The 19542-nt window shown below is 44.9% G+C and overlaps 1 protein-coding gene across 1 annotated transcript in view; it reads right to left on the bottom strand.

Moving 5' to 3' along the window:
* The window catches only part of gys2 (glycogen synthase 2), a 60111-nt gene that overhangs the window by 26820 nt on the left and 13749 nt on the right, over positions 1–19542 (bottom strand). Inside the window, 3 exon segments of the mRNA XM_038811068.1 lie at positions 9081–9201; positions 10225–10342; positions 12670–12814. Of these exon segments, the coding sequence (XP_038666996.1) occupies positions 9081–9201; positions 10225–10342; positions 12670–12814 (384 nt within the window).

The raw sequence follows: 19542 nt of genomic DNA, 5'->3' as shown, positions 1-19542 counted from the left end.
GAGAGGAGCGAGAGGAGTGAGAGGGATAGACTGGTGGGAAAGATGCTGGAGGTGGACAGGAGGTATGCAGAGGCACCAGAGGAGGGACTGTTGGGGGAGAGGCACAGCCTGCAGGCTAAATTTGATTTGCTGACCACTAGAAAGGCTGAGGCACAGTGGAGGAAGGCACAAGGGGCAGTGTACGAACATGGTGAAAAGGCGAGTAGGATGCTGGCTCATCAGCTCCGTAAGCGGGATGCGGCTAAGGAGATTGCTGGAGTGAGAGACAAGAGTGGGAATGTGGTGCGGAAGGGGGTAGAGGTGAATGAGGTCTTCAAGGACTTTTACGGGGAACTGTACCGGTCGGAGCCAACGGGGGAGAGGAAGGGAATGGAGAGGTCCCTTGACAGGCTTTCTTTCCCGAAGGTGCAGGAGGAGAAGGTGGAGGGGCTGGGTGCGCCGATTGAGCTGGAGGAGCTAGTTAAGGGGATCGGGCAGATGCAGTCAGGGAAGGCACCGGGGCCGGATGGGTTCCCGGTGGAATTTTATAAAAAGTTCGTGGACCTAGTGGGCCCCTTGCTGGTGCGGACACTCAACGAAGCGTGGGAAGGGGGGACTTTGCCCCCGACGATGTCACGGGCGCTGATCTCGTTAATTTTAAAGAAGGACAAGGACCCCCAGCAGTGTGGTTCATACAGGCCCATATCTCTCCTCAATGTGGATGCTAAGGTGCTGGCAAAAATCCTGGCCACCTAGATAGAGGACTGTGTGCCAGGGGTTGTGCACGAGGACCAGACAGGTTTTGTGAAGGGAAGGCAGCTGAACACGAATGTGCGGAGATTGCTGAATGTCATTATGATGCCGGCGATTGAGGGGGAGGCAGAGATAGTGGTGGCGCTGGATGCGGAGAAGGCCTTCGATAGAGTAGAGTGGGGGTACCTATGGGAGGTGTTGGGGAGGTTTGGATTTGGTGAAGGGTTCATTAGATGGGTAAGGCTGCTATACGAGGCCCCGATGGCGTGCGTGGCCACGAATAGGAGGAGGTCGGAGTACTTCCGGCTTTACCGAGGGACCAGGCAGGGTTGCCCCTTGTCCCCCTTGTTGTTTGCACTGGCAATCGAGCCGCTGGCGATGGCATTGAGAGATTCAGAGAGGTGGAGAGGCTTGGTGCGAGGTGGAGAGGAACATAGGGTGTCGTTGTATGCCGACGACCTGTTACTGTATGTGGCGGACCCGGTGGGAGGGGTGCCGGGAGTGATGGAGTTACTAGCCGAGTTTGGGACCTTCTCAGGTTATAAATTAAACTTAGGCAAGAGCGAGGTGTTTGTGGTGCACCCTGGAGACCAGGAGGAAGGAATTGGTAGGCTCCCGCTTAGGAGGGCAGGGGAGAGCTTTAGGTACCTGGGGGTGCAAGTGGCCAGGGACTGGGGGACTCTCCACAAGCATAACTTTACCAGACTGGTAGATCTGATGGAGGAGGAGTTCAGGAGGTGGGACATGCTGCCATTGTCGTTGGCGGGGAGGGTGCAGTCCGTCAAAATGACAGTTCTTCCGAGGTTCTTGTTCCTTTTTCAGTGCCTGCCCATATTTATCCCCAGGGCCTTCTTTAGGAGAGTGACCGGCAGTATTCTGAGCTTTGTGTGGGCACATGGGACTCCGAGAGTGAGGAGGGTGTTCCTGGAGCGAGGAAGGGATAGAGGCGGGCTGGCGCTGCCCAACCTTCTGGGGTACTATTGGGCAGCCAATGTGTCAATGGTGCGTAAATGGGTGATGGAGGGGGGAGGGGCGGCGTGGAAAAGAATGGAGATGGCGTCATGTAGAGGTACGAGTCTGGGTGCCATGGTAACGGCACCGTTGCCGCTCTCCCCCAAGAGGGTTACCACGAGCCCGGTGGTGGCGGCGACCCTAAGAATCTGGGGACAGTGGAGACGGCATCGAGGGGAAACAAGGGGCTCGATGGAGGCTCCACTGGGTGGCAACCAACGGTTCATCCCGGGGAACACGGATGGGGGATTCAGGGGATGGCAAAGGGCGGGCATCAGCAAATTGAGGGACCTGTTTATTGGCGGGAGGTTTGCGGGCCTGGGGGAACTGGAAGATAAATTTGGCCTTCCCCAGGGGAACATGTTCAGATACCTGCAGGTAAAGGCGTTTGCTAGGCGACAGGTAGAGGGATTCCCTTTGCTGCCCTCGCAGGGGACGATGGACAGAGTGCTTTCGGGGGTGTGGGTAGGAGAGGGGAAGGTGTCTGACATCTATAAGGTAATGCAGGAGGTGGAGGAGTCGTCAGTGGAGGAGCTGAAGGCTAAATGGGAGGAGGAACTCGGGGAGCAGATAGAGGACGGGACTTGGGCGGAGGCCTTGGAGAGAGTCAACTCTTCCTCCTCATGTGCGAGGCTTAGTCTCATCCAATTTAAGGTGCTGCACCGGGCCCACATGTCCGGGACTAGGATGAGTAGGTTCTTTGGGGGTGAGGACAGGTGCACCAGATGTTCGGGGAGTCCTGCGAACCACGCCCATATGTTCTGGGCATGCCCAGCACTGGAAGAATTCTGGAAGGGGGTGGCGGGGACGGTGTCGAGGGTGGTTGGATCCAGGGTCAAACCAGGGTGGGGACTCGCGATTTTTGGGGTTGGGGTGGAGCCGGGAGTGCAGGAGGCGAAAGAGGCCGGGGTCCTGGCCTTTGCGTCCCTAGTAGCCAGTCGAAGGATTCTGTTACAATGGAAGGATGCAAGGCCCCCAAGCGTGGAGATCTAGATCAGTGACATGGCGGGATTTATAAAATTGGAAAAGGTCAAATTTGCCCTGAGAGGATCAACACAAGGGTTCTATAAACGATGGCAGCCTTTTCTGGACTTCCTGGCTCAGAGATAGGTAACTGGGTCAATAGCAGCAGGAACCCGGGGGGGGGGGGGGGGGGGGGGGGGGGGGGGTGCATTATTGTAGTGTTTATTTTGTAACTTTATAGTGTGTTAATTTGCGTTGTTGTTAAAATGCTGGGTTGTTCATGGGGATGGGGCGAATGTATATGATTGTTAATATTATTGTTATTTTCGGTATTTTACTAAGGTGCGTTATTGTTGTATAAAATCAAAATTTCTCAATAAAAATTATTTAAAAAAAAAAAAATGGATGCCTGGTCCTCCCTTTAGCATAGCATGTTTTCTCCTTGGGATGAATTTCTCTTATGCCTCCCGAATAACCCCCAAAACCTCCTGCCATTGCTGTTCCACTGTCTTCCCTGCTGGGCTCCTTTTCCAATCAACTCTGGCCAGCTCCTCCCTCATGTCTTGGTAGTTAGCCTTATTTAATTGCAATACCGTTATATTCGATTCCAGCTTCTCCCTCTCAAACTGCAGGGTAAATTCTATCATATTGTGGTCACTGCTCCCTAAGGGTTCCTTCACCTTAAGTTCCCTAAATAGTCTGCCTCATTACACATCACCAAATCCAGAATTACCTGTTCCCTAGTAGGCTCTAGGGAAGCTCACAAGCTGCTCCAAAAAAAACATATCCTAGACATTCCATAAATTCCTTTTCTTCAGATCCACTACCAACCTGATTTTCCCAGTCCACCTGCATATTGAAGTCCCCCATGATTATTGTAATATTGCTTTTTTTTTTTTTTAAACATGCCTTTTTTATCTCCCAATTTATTTTCTACCCCACATCCTGACTACTGCTAGGGGACCTGTACATAATTCCCATCATGGTCTTTTTACCTTTGTGATTCCTCAACTCTATCCACAGAGATTCTATGCCTTCTGATCCTATATCACTCCTTGCTATAGATTTAACTTCATTGCTACCAAACACAGCCCCACCCACTTTGCCCATCAGCCTGCCCTTTCAGTAGAACACATATCCTTGTATATTTAGATCCCAGCCCTGATCCCCTTACAACCACGTATCTATGATGCCCACATCGTACCAGCCAATTTTAAGGTGCGCAACAAGCTCATTTGCCTTGCTCCACACACTGCATTCATTTAGGTACAACACCCTCAGTCCTGCATTGACCGCCTCCCTTCTCACACTTGTCACCTTTTTTGCTCTGCCCGAGGGTGATGTTGTTCTCTATTTCCCCTTCAGTTTTTACACCTTCTAAGCTAATGCGCTGCTTCCCACCCCCCTGCCATGCTAGTTTAAATCCTCCCAAGTGAATCTAGCAAACCTCCCGGCCAGGATATTGGTGCCCCTCCAGTTTAGATGCAACCCGTCCTTCTTGTACAGGTCCTACCTACCCCAGAAGAGATCCCAATGGTCCAGAAATCTGAAACCCTCCCTCCTACACCACCAGTTTAGCCACGTGTTTAGCTGCACTAACCTCCTATTTCTAGCCTCACTGACATGTGGTACAGGGAGTAATCCTGAGGTTCCAACCCTAGGAAGTCCTGCATTTTAGCTTACTCCCCAACTCCCTGAACTCCTTCTGCAGGACCTCATCACTCTCCCTGCCTATGTCGTTAGTACCTATGTGTACAACAACCTCTGGCTGTTCACCCTCCACCTTCAGGGTGTCCTGTTTTTGTTAAGAGACATCCTTGACCCTGGCACCAGGGAGGCAACATAGCATCCTGGAGTCTCTTTCACATCCACAGAAGCACCTATCTGTGCCCCTTACTATAGAATCCCATCGCTCTTCTGCACTTTGCCCTCCCCTGCGGAGCAATAGAGCCAGTTGTAGTGCCACTGTTCTGGCTGCTGTTATTTCCCCCTGATAGGCTATCCAAAACAGTATACCTGTTGGATTAGGGGATAACCACAGGGGATTCCTGCACTGACTGCCTGCCCTTTTTAGCGGTCACCCATCTGTCTGCCTGCACCTTGGGTGTGACCATGTCTCTATACCTCCTATCTATGACACCTTCCACCAGCTGCATGCTCCTGAGTGCTTCCAACTGTTGCTCTAACTGAACCACGTGGTCTGTGAGCAGCTGCCATTGGCTACACTTCCTGTAGACGTAGTCGACGGAACGCTGGAAGCGTCACGGATCTGCCACATCTCACAGTTAGAGCACTGCACCCCCCTGAGTGAGATTTATGCACAAGTGAATTAATTCAAAATAAATATTAAATTGTTATGAGATTAAGTTACAATGAACTATATGGCCCTGGCGCTAGATTTTTATTGTAAAATTAAATGCTAAATACTAACCTCTGCCCTCAGGTCTAGTTACTCCTCCACCTAGTTAAACATTCCCCATCGACTTATTACCCCTAGGTAAAAGGTTTGAAAACCATGATGAATTCAAACATACCTTCACTTTTAGATTCTATAAAGTAGTTTCATCATATAGCAAATCTTGAGAAATTAATGAATAGAACATACAGCAAATTTTAAAAATAAAGTACCAAACTTTTTTTCCAATTAAGGGGCAATTTAGCGTGACCAATCCACTTACCCTGCACATCTTTGGGTTGTGGGGGTGAGACTGATGCAGACACAGGGAGAATGTGCCAACTCCACACAGGCAGTGACCCGGGGCTGGGACGGAACCCGGGTTCTCGGCGGCATGAGGTAGCAGTGCTAACCACTGTGCCGCCCACAAACAATAAGGTTAAACTAAATAATAAGGTTAAACTAAATAATAAGGTTAAACCAAATTGGAGGTTCATGGCAACCTGAATGATGTTCAAATTGAAAATGGATCTTATATAATGCTAGAATATAACACCCAGTCTAATCTGATACTACTGTCACTGAAGGAGGTAGGGCATGTTGAGAGAACAGACAATAAGGCATATAGTATTTTAGGCGCTATTAATAGGGGCATTACATACAAGAGTAAGGCAATCACGTTGAACTTGTAGGAGACACTGGCTAGGCCTCTTCTGGAGTAATGCGAAGGCTTTGGAGAGAGTAGAGAGGAAATTTACAAAAATTATTCCAGGAATAAAGAACTGTTTTGTGATATTAGATTGGTGATGTTGGGATTTGCCTTGGAGAGAAGTGGCTGAGAGGAGACTGGACAAAGGGAATAGTGAGAAACTGCTCCAACTCAAAGCAACAAGAACTAGAGGGCACAGATTCAAAATAATTGGCAAAAGGTGCAAAAGTGATGCGAGGAAATGTTTGGTGACGGTAGTTTCATCAAGGATTCAAAATGAATTGGATCACTATCTGAAAAGATTGTGTGAGATCACAGGGATAAGGCAGGGAAGTGGGGCTAGGTTGAATGCGTTTTCAGAGAACCAGTGCAGATGCAAGTAGGCCTCCTTCTGCACTGCAAATATTCTGTGATACTGAGGAATGAGCTGAGTATGTATGCTAAAGCACATAGCTAATTAGATAATGTACACTAAAGTTCCGAGTTGGAGATGGACTGAATGCTAGTGTGTGTCTATAAGCATCTTGCAATGCTGGTTATACAAAAGATGCTGGGAGCAAATCTCCTAACCAGCATTATCACTGATGGAATGAAAAATAAACAACAGAAGTTGGCTATTTTTACCCCTCAAGCCTGCTCCACCATTTGACAAGTGCATGGCTGATCGGATTGTGGCAATAACTCTAATTTCCTGTCTCTGCCGTATACGTTTATTTTTAAAATTACCCAAAACATTTTTTCCAATTAAAGGGCAATTGCACGTTTTTGGGTTGTGGGGGCGAAACCCGCACAAACACGGGGAGAATGTTCAAACACCACGCGGACAGTGACCCAGAGCTGGGATCGAACCTGGGACCTTGGCGCCGTGAGGCCGCAGTGCTAACCCACCGTGCTGCCCTTATGCCACATAGATTTTGATCTTGAATTTTGGTCGAGTATTCGAGGTGGTCAAAATGTATCTAACTTTGCCGTAAAGATACTCAATGGCCCAGCCTCCATTTCCCTCTGGAGAAGACTAACGAGTTTCTGAAACAATTCTCTTCATCTCTTTCCTTAAATAGGAGACACCTTGGGCGTGGTGTCCGCACCGTCGAGATCGCCGTCGTGAAACGGGCGTGGGCAGTAGCAATTCTGTCCCCCACAGGGGGCCAGCAGGGCGCTGGAACGGTTCATGCCACTCCAGCTTTACTTCCTGGCGTGCACTGGGGGTGGCACCAACCCCCGCATGCACAGTGGCCTTACTGAACGCTCCGGCCCTGACAAAACATGGCGCGGGGGTTCTGGGGCCGGACGCGCAACAAAGTAGGCCTGGTGGTGGGGAAAGAAAAAAAAGAGGCCAGACCACCGATAGGGGGGTCCCGATCGCGGGCCAGACCCCATTGGAGCCCCCCCCCCAGGGACAGAGCCCCCCTCCTCCCCCACAAGGCGCCCCCGACCCTTCGCGCAGAGTTCCCGCCGGCAGCAACCAGGTGTGGATGGCGCCGGCAGGACTTTGCTTTTTCTGCTCGGCCCACTTGGGCCGAAGAATTGGCGGCCCGGCCTCGTACAGCGGCCCGCGACCGGCGCAGCGCCAAAAGCACCAGAACAAATGGAGCCGATTCTCCGCATCTCTGAGAATCACGCACCGGCGTCGGGGCGGGGCTGGGACCATTCGCTCCCCACATTTTTAAAATTGTTACCCTCGGAATTCTAGTCTCTCCCACAATTGGAAATAATCCACTCGGTCAAGTCCCCTCATTCGTTTCAATAAAATCATCTCGCACTCTTCTAAACTCGAATGGATACAGGCCCAATCTGTCCAACACAAGATAAACCCATCATCCCATGTGTTAGCGAAGTTCATCTGTTCTGAACTGCTTCCAATGCAGTTATTTCCTTCCTTAAATTAGGAGATCAAAACTGTAGAGTACTCTAGATGTTATCCCACCAGTGTCCTGCATAGCTGTAGCAGAATATCCCTACTTTTATGATCTATTTCCTTTGTAATAAATGGCAACATTCCATTTGGCTTCCTAATAACTTGCTGTACCTGCTTACTATTTTGTAATTCATGTACCAGGATACCTAGATCCCTCTCTACTGCAAAATCTCTATTTAAATAATCTACTGCTTTTCTATTCTTCCTGCCAAAGTGGAAATTAAATTTTTTCACATTATACTTCATCTACCACATTTCTGCCCACTTAACCCATTTGTATCCTTTGCAAACCCCTCATGTCCTCTCCTACCTATCCTTAAGTCAGCAGCAAATTTAGTATATTGAGCAATCATACATCTGGTCCCTTCATCCAAATTATTGATAAAGATAATAAATATTTAAGGCTCCAGCACAAATCCCTGTGGCACTTAACTAAAAATGACCTATTTATCCCTACTCTTTTCCTCTAAACTAACCAATCCTCTATCCATGCTAATACGTTACCCCCTATACAAGGAGCTTGATATGGCTCTTTGACAAACGCTTCCTGGAATTTCAAGTACACCACATCTACAGGTTCGCTTGGATCCACATTGATTGTAACTTCCTCAAAAGAACGCTGATAAATTAGTCAGTCACTATTTCCAATTAGTCAAGCAAAATGTTCTCTTCAGGAAAATGAAAATTAGAACTTGGAATGCTTTGCCACGAAATAGCTTCTGAGGAATAGCTTGGCAAAATTTTAAAAAGAATTTGCTGTCTACTTGAAAAGCAAGGAATTAAGTGGATAAAGGGAAATGGCAGCGAAAAGGGATTAGAACAGAAAGCTCTGGTTAAAAATAGGCAGCATACGTATGGTGATATCCTATCGGTTGGTCACCAGTGGTTGCCATTAATCTGCAGATTAAATTAAAGTCAATAAAATCACAAACTGTTTTTGACAGCCAATACTATAAACAATAGTATTCAACACAAGATTTACATACTTAAATCCCCTTTTCTGAAATCCTCAACCATCTGATGAAACCATCAGCTGTGCACAGAACAAAATTTATTTATGACAGCTCATTACAAACTATGGCAAGTATTAGGTATTCTCGAGAAGACATAGAGCGGGGTTCCTGCTTGCTTGAAAATCAACCCCTTGTGGCGGCTTTCCAGGCGACAGGAGAGGCAGGCCAGACAAAAGCCCAAAGACTTTGGTGGTACCAGAAAGTTCCCACTGGCTTGCCACATCCTCTATGGGAGATCCCGCTGCAAAAGGGCCAGGAAAATCCCGGCCTTAATCTGGGAACGTTAGGATTTTAGCGCAAAATAAACCTGATAAGACTTGTAGTTTGTCGCATTCTTACCCTGAGGAGGAAGTTTAACCTTGACAAAGCTTCTATGAATAAGTCAGCTCCTTTATTTGTAAATTCATATCTGCCAGCAATGAAGAAGAAGAGAGTATTTTCCAAATTGAAATCCAGGTGGCTAGAATCAAACAGATTTATTTTAAAAAGTTCAATTAGCCCTGGCAAAGTATTTCAATTACTCTCCACATTACAAAATGCATTTGAAAGAGGTTTAAATATCCTCCATTTATAAGTATTCACAGAGATGTTTGGGGACTATATCAGGGATATAACAAGGGGACTATAGTCACAGCGAGTGTGGGCTGCAAATTTTGACTTTGCATATCTTTCCGTTAGGCAATGTTTTTACAAGGACTTGGATTGTTTTGGGTGCAGAAATTCTATAAATGAATGAATTGTTTCGGAAAGTCCAACAAAGCACTAAAAGTAATTTGCAGTGAATGGAATTTTTTTGCATCATAATAGCCTAATAGAGAATTTCTTTTCAGAATTGATTGCACACTGTAAACATCGACAATCCTACCTCTGAAACGAGCAAAAAACAAAAAAATCTCACTCCCAGTACAGTAAGAGGGATGAAGCTTAGCCGAAATGGTTACTTTAAATGGAAGGAACCACAAAGAACTTATCGACCAAGTCACTGACAATAAGAAAGCGGGAGAAGCATTACTTTGGTTTTATTTATTCATTCATTCATGGATTGCGGGAGTCTCTGGCTATTGTCCATCCCTAGTTTCCTTTGAGAAGGTGGTCGGGAGTTGCCTTCTTGAAACACTGCAGTCCCTGAGGTGTAGGTACACCCACAGTGCTGTCAGAGAGGGGTTCAAGGATTTTGACCCAGTGACAGTGCAGGAACAACACTACTGTTCCAAGCTAGGAAGGTGGTCAGAAACGAAGCATGGTTTAATAGATTCCAGTTTTGTGCATGGAATGTTGAATGGCTTGAATCAGCGAGTACATCATGTGAGGAGTTTATGACCGATTAGGACACAGCTCGTCATTACGGCTAATAAAGCTTTCAACGGTTGAGAAAAATGGCCTTGGAACAGTGATCTAAAGACACCTTCTACTGGTTACAGAAATTCCAGCATTGTGGCACAATACATTAAACAAAGAAAGATGAAAAAGCAACAGATAATACCCGTAGAAATGGCCCCGGATAAATTCCTGGATCCGAGACTTGTACAAGGCATGCAGGTTCTGAAATTCATGCATAGCAGAGAACTTCTTGATATTTAAGCCATTAGGTGTGACTACATCTAGAACAAAAAAGAATAAATGAAAATTAAGAATTATAGTGATGCCTTTTGAGTTTCAGTTATTAAGCAACAAACATTTAAAATTAAAACAAGAGGAGATTTTTATTAATCCTTTTCTCTTTATATATCTATAGCAACGTGGTCAGTTTTTACATTCTCTGCTAGTTTACTTTCACATTGTATCCCTTGGTGTGCCTTTGCTGAATATTAAACTGTTCCTAATCCTCTAGACTATTGCTTTTTCTTGTTAATTTGTATGCCTCTTATTTGAACCTAACACTATGTGGTTTGGCCACAGTTCCCGTTCTATTCTTGCGCCAAATAGGAATAAACAACTTTTGAAGTTCACATATTAGTTCCTTGAATACTGCCTTTGCCCATCCACTGTCCATCCTTTCAGTAATGTTTCATAGTCCGACATAGTCAGTTCATGCCTCATACCATCACAGTTACCTTTATTGAGCTTCAGGACCTTGGTCTCAGAATCATCTACCTCACTATTCCCCTTGATAAAGAATTCTACCATAGTACGGTCACTCAACCTCAAGGGTCCTCTCACAACTAGATTAGATTGCCAACTAATCCTTTCTCATTGCCCATTACCCAGTCCATGATGGCCTGCTACCTTGTTGGTTCCTCAACATACTGTTTCAGAAAACCATCCCGTATACACTCCAGAAATTCCTCCTCTATTGTACTGTAAATAATTTCAGTCACCCAATCTATATGCAGGTTAAGTCACTCTATCACATGCATCTCAGACTATTCCCAACATTAACACTGCAGTTTGGTGGTCTGTATACAACCCCTACGAATGTTTTATTTGAGTGTGCTGGTGGCTACCAAAGAGACGAGGGGATCATTAAATCATTGGAGGGCGCAAAGAAGAATATTGAGAAATGATCTCCAATATCAGGAGAGACATATAGACTTCTTAACCATGAATGGGAAGGTATTCAAAGTGATTTTACAAAAACACCAGAGATGGTCAACTGAATGGAAAAGGGAAATACAGACCTACTTCAAATTAATTCTGACAGGAGAACATGGATTTTGAACAAGTCTCAGGAAGTCATTCACACAGAATGCTCAATACAATACATGCAATGATTGCCCAGATAACGGTTCAGCCCCAAATTTCCAAAATGATTGAGAACTAGTTGGATGTAATGAGAGGAGATTAGTGCATCCATTGAGTGTGACCTGAAGATGGGACAAATGGCCTTTGTCATCTGTGATTATCCAATCTCTCATCCCCAAATATAAACCTTAGCACTCCACAATCACTGCAGCAATGCCAGATATAAACAACAGTTAGCAAGGTAGCGATCTGGAAAATGTTGTCATCATAAGATTTCTAAGTAACAGCCCCCATGCGAACTGAAGTGTGATATATGTGCAATACAATACACAGTGCCTTCCAGCAACAGTTCTAATCTATTTGCTGGATACACAAATAGCATGTAACAAATGAACTTCTAATTCAGAAAACACTCAATGAGAATTCTGCAGTGAAAAGCAAATAATCTCCACAAGCTGAATGGAACACCTATAAAACAAGGTGTATTGGGGGCGTCACAGTGGTTAGCACTGCTGTCTCACAGGACCAAGATCCCTGGTCCAATTCTGACCAAAATTGTGTAGGTTAGTTGGGGTTATGGGGGTAGGGCAGAGGAGTGGGCCTAGGTAGAGTGGTCTTTCACACTGTTGGTGCAGACTTGATGGGCCATATGGCCTCCTCTTGCATTGTAAGAATTCTATGAAATGGTAGGATAACCAATTGTAAAGGTGCCTGCATGCAGATTCCACGGGAAAGTGTACAGGATTATGAAATTTGATTGCAATAGACCATGAATAATTTGGTTTATTACTTATTTTTCTCTAGGAGTACGAAAGAGCTAAAAAGCCATTAATTTAGTTCTAATTTAAGTTACAAATCACATTGTTAACACGTACTCTTTCATTACAGAAAGGCTGCAGTACCCAATGGTCATGAGTAATGTAAAATGGCATGATGATGAAGTATACACTTGCCCAGTGAAGATGTTAAAAGAGTAGCTATATTTTAGTGACACTGTTAAAACATACTTGATGTTTGTACCTGCTAAAGGGTCAGTTCTCCTAGTCCAGAACTCCCCCACTCAATTAAGATTTGTTAGGGCTGTTCCTCAACTCAAGTACACTTGTTGATTACGTTTGGCAAATGGTGGCCAAACAAACTTTTATTTCAGAATGGCAGAACGAGCAGCAGTGATCTTCAAAACAGTATTGGTTTGTTGAGCTGCAGAGCTAACAGGGGAGCTTGCTTAGACCAGTGTAAATCTTGCCTGGTTTTCTCTTTATCATGTTTTCTGCTTCAACGGCAGTGATGGCAGAGACAGTCGCAAACACATGTGCACAGTGGGCGCTGGCTCGCTCCATGCAATAGCGATGATAAATCTGTCTTTCCCCCGCTTCCTTGTCAACATTGAACTGTTTAGTAAGGAGGGGGGAGGAAAAAAAAGGGAAAGAATAAGTTTTCCTCCAGTAGTTCAATAATATGTTAAAACTCAAGTCCTTGCACTGAAGAGACACATTTGAAATTCAAGACCAAAGAGCAATTCTTGATAGATAACCTGCATTTACAATTCTGTAGCCATTATGCCTTACAATAAGGCTTGACAAACTAACATTTACTTGAAGATCAGATGTCTTAACGAGGGTTTTCCTGACTGTAAAAAAGGTCAACAGGGCCCAAAAGGCCAGCAGCAAAGCACATTTGTTGTGCTTTGCAGTTTAATCATTAAACTACATTGATAGGCAGATCCCCAAAGGCAGGAGCACTTCATGAATGTCAAGTTCAAAGCATCGCGCAACAAAAACCTTCATTCCAGTGAGCTGCTGAGGGAAAAAGTACATTTTAAAGTGCCCAATGGTCTCCTGAACATTTTACTTTTGGAGAGGGACATTTCTCTGCCCTTACTTTTTAAATAAATAGCTTGCATTTAAATAGCTTGCTTTTTAGAAGACAGAAATGGGGCAACAGAGATCGAGCAGGTCTACAAAAATGTTTTTAATAGCAAAATCTGTCATTAGAAGAATCCAAACCAAGCTACTTGCAACTATTGAGGACCAATTTTGTCAATTTCACGCCACTTTGTAATAATCTTTTGAATAAATTCACATTACAAATCACATTGTTAACGGGTACTCTTTCACTATAGAAAGGCTGCAATACCCACTGGTCATGAGTATTTTAAAATTTAGAAACACAACATATCAACTACATGCATCCAGACTGGAGACCATGTGAACATATTTCTGCTTTGTAACGAGGACAGTATTTTGTGGTCCTGCCCGCAGCCGATTGGATGGATAATTTGCCGGACCCACAAAAGTTTCCTTGACTTCGGGCTGGATTTCCGGACTTGTGGCAGGGAGTGGGGCTGGAAAATTCTGCCCATATTGTTACACATTACACAAATTCCTCTCCCACCCCAACATTTCCATTTATACACCAAATGAATCTACCAATACTGAAGCAGACTGACAAGTGTTACAGACAGGAGCAAGCTTAATTTAAACAGCCCTGATTTCTCATCTCATCACTTGTCTGCAACAGAAAATGTGTTTTCATTTCCCTTTTTATAAGCGGTAGCAAATTTCCAAATTCCTCAGTTTTGATGTGTCCCAATTTTTATTAATATCATAGCAAATTCGAGCTAGGGTACTGAAGAGGGTTACGTTTATTCACATCAACGCAAAATGAGGGGGGCGGGGGGCATCGCTATGTAGTCCCCTGTGCATGCATACAATAATACTTATTTTCCGAAGAAGTCTAGAGTAGTTTGCGTGTTAATGCCCTCCCCCACCCACATAAACCCTGACAAGCGATGAATTAGTACTGGTCTGCAAGGAGACCCCAAGATACTTACCCCAACAGATTTTGAGAAGGAGGCAGGCAACATAGCTGAGGCCCTACTCATTGGCCATCTCAGTGGCGTTGAGCCTTCCTAAACTACTGCGATGTGTAACAGTACCCCCCGGATTCAGAGGAGCAACTCCATAAATTTGTTGCTACTCTGATAAGGAATGGTGATGTTATGTCAAGTTGGAGTGGGCTACAACATTGTGAAGATGGTGGGTGGGTGGGGGAGGGGGAATTCACAGTCTGCTGGTAGTGAGGAGGGTGGAGATCCTAGCCTGTGACTAAACGCACATGGCATAAATATTTTTATCTGCCATTTACTGAGTTATAAAACTCATGCTGGTCAGAGTCCATTCATTCTTCACCTTATCGGTACTCCAGGTCTTCTCAACTCGAGTGTCCTGCACTACGGGCTTTGCTCTCTCAATTAAAATATGACATTATTTATTATTATAAAAAAGTGATGGAAGATTTTTTTTCCACTAGATGTTGGTTGGAGTCTGGAACAAACCTCCCGAGAGGCAGGTTCGATCAAGGTATTTAAAAGAGAATTTGATTGTTATCTGAAAGGAAAGAAATGTACATGGTTCCAGGGAACGAATGAGCCAGTGAACATCTGATGGGCCGAATGGCCTCATTCTGCACTATAATGATTTTGAGGAAGGAATGATGGGTGGGTGGGCGGGGGAAAGGCAGAGAAAAAAAAGTAACACACTCTGCATGTGTAGGAGGTACCTACTTTCTGGGGAATAGGAACAGGAAAGGCCATTCAATCCTTTGAGCCATCTCCACGATTCAATAAAATCATGGCTGATCTGTACCTCAACCCCATGTACATGCTTTTGCTCCGCATCTTTTGATGCCATTATCCAAGAAAAATTTAATCATTACAGTTAAACCAACCCCATCTCCCTCAGCATCTCTGATTCAAGGGGGGTTGTAAAAAAAGCAAGATTTCGACTACCATCAAACTGTGGAAAAGTGTGCAAAAGTAGGTCCTGATTTTGCTCCAGAGTGGCGTTGCTCTAAATTAAGGTTACGCCCAATTTATTTTGATTCACCTAGCAGAGGAAATTAATTTCTCTACAACTATCCTATTGTATCCTTTTAATATTTGAAGGAACTCAGTTAGGTCACCCCTGAATTCTCTGATACACAGAGGTGCTGATCAAATACCAGACACAACCAAACACACGCAATGTGGAACAATTCAATTCGGTGTTGGGAAAACCATTTAACCGTCGTGTTGCACATTCTACACATTTTTGCAGTGCTGTGTTTCGTTCTATGGGACACATCTTTATTTAAAATCCAGTTTATCACTTGCTCTAAAACAATGCCAGTTCTATTTAAAACAATTAGTCAATCTGTCATGATATTGCACATGGGGATAGGCGATATATAGTTGCAAGCTAAATGAATCTTGGCTGGGTTGAGTTCTAACAACTCTTTTTTTTTTGTTGCAAAGTAGCTCATGCTTGCACACATAATTGTCAACATACCACAAGGCCAGTGAAAAGATCCTCGGCTTTGCAATAACTCCACCCATACCCAACAGCAGCAGCACTTTCTCACCGTCTCAGAATTCTTACAGGGTGAAGAGTGGGCTATTGCTGAATTACTTTTGCTTAAAAAAAAGGAGTTTGCAACTTTTTTTAGCCTTTGATGTTGGTTCTCCACAAAACACCCACATATGCGCACACCATCACACATATCTCAGACGATGCAAGAGGTGAACACATTTCCATCTTCGTGTCAGCAAAAGTTAAAAAAACACTAACTACACAGAATATACAACTATAAATGTTAGAAGTTGTGTTTTGATTTGTTGCATTAATGTTTTTAAAAAAAATTTATAGTACCCAATTAATTTTCCAATGAAAGGGAAATTTAGGGTGGCCAATCCACCTATCCTGCACATCTTTGGGTTGTGGGGGCAAAACCTACGCAAACACGGGGAGAATGCCTAAACTCCACACGGACAGTGACCCAGGACTGGGATCGAACCTGGGATCTCGGTGTCGTGAGGCAGCAATGCTAACCACTGTGCCGCCTTATTGTTGCATGAATGTTAATACAGAAACGGGCTTAAGATGCATACTGCTGATATGTCTGTCAAAACTGCGATTAGGGGGTCATAAAAGTGAGGTGTTGCTTGATCTTGCAGGGAGATTGTTCTGCTGAGAGAAGCATTTACTTGCTTACAGATAGATTGCTATTAAGATATTAATTTGGTGGTCCTTGGGGTGTAGATAATTTATGAAAGGTATTGGGCAGGATTCTCCCGCAATCAGCGGCATGGCATGAGTAAAAAGCAACGCGAACCACTCAGGCGTCGGGCCGACCAGAAATTGCGGAATCTTCCGCACTCCCGGGTGCTAGACCGGCACCAGAGGGGCCAACCGGTGCCGAAGAGCCGGCGTAGTCCCGTGCATGACAGAACCGCCGGCGTGTTGTGGTGCATGCGTGGGGGTGGGGGTTATCTTCTCCGCGCCAGCCATGGTAGAGCCCTAGAGGCTGGCACGGAAGGAAGGAGTGTCCCCATGGCACAGGCCCACCCACAGATCAGTGGGCCCCACCATGGCCAGCACAGACCAGGCCGGATCACCCCGCGCCGCCCCGAGGACCGCACCAGCTGGCCTATCAGCCACATCCCGCCGTGTGGGATCATGTCCATTTCACGCCGGCGAGACACCAAAAACGGACGGGCGCTCGACCCATTGGGGCCTGGAGAATTGCTGGGGGGGGGGGGGCGTTGCCAATGGCCTCCGACCGCGCGGCGTGGTCCCTGCCCCCACCCGAAAACCGGCACCAGAGAATACGGCAGACGGCGTCGGAGTGGGATTCACGCCGCCCCCCCGGGGATTCTCTGACCCGGTAGGAGTGGGGGAGGTGGTCGGAGAATCCCACCCATTATATTTGGTCCTGGCTAACCAGGTCATGGGTCATCTTGTGAGAGGAGACAGAAGAAAGCCTGAAGCTTTGGTACAGATGACGTAGTCAGGAGAGGAGTCAGGTCAGACTGTCGTTTCAGTTTGTCATAGGATTCTAGTCTGACAAGGAGTCTCTTTCAGGTTGCGCCGAAGGGGTTCTCCCCATGGATTCTGCACAGAGAAAACTAAACCCAATTGTTTCACATTTGAACTATATTGGTTTGCTCAACTGAATATATAGTGGCAAGTGTGGGGAGTAAGTTAAAGTTCTTCCTTTTACTTAAAAACTGTTGTAACTGTTATTTGTGAAGCTATTTCTATGTTGTCAATGTGGTCAACTCTGTTTAAATTAAAGCTTTTTTTTTAAACACAAAAGGTATCTATTGATCAGTGTTATCACACCTGTGGTGCAGTCACCTTTCCTCACAGTTTTACAAACTGCAAATAGTTGGGTTCTCATCCAGCATCCCAACACAGAAAAATGCTACTCAGCCAAACAAGTCCACACTGCTTTATGATTCACTCAAGTCTCCTCCCATGCTCCCTCTTTCCAAATATCTGCATAAACCTTTGTTCCCTTATTCCTGTGACTATACACCTCCATTATTTCCCCATGGTAATGAGCACCACATTCTCTGGGCAAAGAAGTTCCTCCAAATCCCCCATTTGATTTCTTGGTGACCATTTGACGGCCTCTATTATTGCTCTTCCCAAAATCTGTGTCTACTTTATCAAAACCTTTCAGAATTTTAACAGCTGCTATTAGTTCATCCTACAGCCTTCTTTCTCTTCAAGGCGAAAGAGGCCCAGGCTATTCATCGTTTCCTGATGGTTACAACCTTGGGAGTACAATACATGCAAATCCTTATTGCATCCCCTCCAGTGTCTCTATATCCTGCTTTGTAATAGAGTGACCAGAACCATGCAAAATACACAAGTTTAGCATAACACTGCTATCTTTGAATTCTCTCTCTCTAAAAATAAATTATGGCCTTATGGATCTTGGCCATAAATTTGTGATTTATGCATTGGTAATCCCAGGATCCTTGGCGCCTTTACCGCACTTAGATTCTAATTTAAGTCATACATAGTCTAATTTTTATTAAAACTACCAAATAATTATTGATGTTGATATTAATTTGCCAATTATATATCCGTTCACTTGTGTCACCTTGTAATTTGTAGCAGCCCTCCTCAGTACGGATTGTCTCTCCCAACTTGACATTAGCCACAAATTCAGATATTGGTGTTTTTGACTCCAAAGTCTAAATAGTTAATATATATTAATTGTGAACGAGGGGTCTCATTTTACATGGTTGGCCATTTAGGACTGAGATGGGGTGAAATTTGTTCATTCAGAGGGTGCTGAACCTGTGGAATCCTCTACCACAGAAGGCTGTGGACGCCAAGTCACTGAATATATTTAAGAACAAACTAGATTTCTGGACATTGAAGATGTCAAGAGGTATGGGGCGAGTGTGTGGTAATGTGTTGAGATAGAGGATCAGCCGTGACCAAACGGAATGGCAGCGCAGGCTCATGGGGCCAAATGGCCTACCCCTGTTCCCATTTTCTATGTTTCTGCATTTTAATTTAACTCCTTCCATTTGACACTTCCTTAACAGATCTTCCTCCCTGTTCCTACCTCTATCATTTATTCTAACATATTACAACCAGAATTCAATTCCTGTCCAACGCCTGGGCATTAATGTCAACACACTCTTTGGGACTCTTATTCGTGCCGAATTAAAGAATCGTCTGTCATTATTACATTTCTGTTTGGCTTTCCAGCCACTAAGCTCATACCTCACAGCCACTGCCTTCTAAACTAAAGTGCCTTAGCCTGCATTGTGGCTCTTTTCCCCGATGTCTTTTTCTTTGTCCTTAAATGGTAACAAGAACATATTATACTTCTGAGCAGAGGTGAAGAATGATCTGTCCTGTCTAAGTCCCTGCTATTCAGCCCTTTAAAACAGCCACATCTTCCCACTTCCTGCACTTGTGGTGTGATTGTATTCTGGATAAAACTGCAAAGAAATTCCATCCCCTCGAGTGCCTCCAATTCACATCCCAGCCCAATGACTGGAGCTGGAGTGATCCACAGCAGAGACGTTTTTGACAGGTATGTGAATATGGGACACAGCCTTGGGAATTTAGGACACACAAACTCTCAAATACCACAGTGCTAGAACACAGCCTTCCCTGCCCTCTCTATTATTTTCTGTTTATTGGTTGATCAATAGCCCGGATTAAAATAGATGGGACAGCTTTTGTTGAAGAAAACAAATCACTTGTAAAATTTTACATTACCTAAACTAATAAACCTGGTTTACAGATTCACCTTTCATTTAGTGTTATCT

This window comes from Scyliorhinus canicula, chromosome 11, assembly GCF_902713615.1.
Source record: "Scyliorhinus canicula chromosome 11, sScyCan1.1, whole genome shotgun sequence".
In the NCBI taxonomy this organism is placed as follows: domain Eukaryota; kingdom Metazoa; phylum Chordata; class Chondrichthyes; order Carcharhiniformes; family Scyliorhinidae; genus Scyliorhinus; species Scyliorhinus canicula.
Note: the sequence above shows the minus strand (reverse complement) of the source record. Positions and strands in the feature narration are given on the sequence as shown.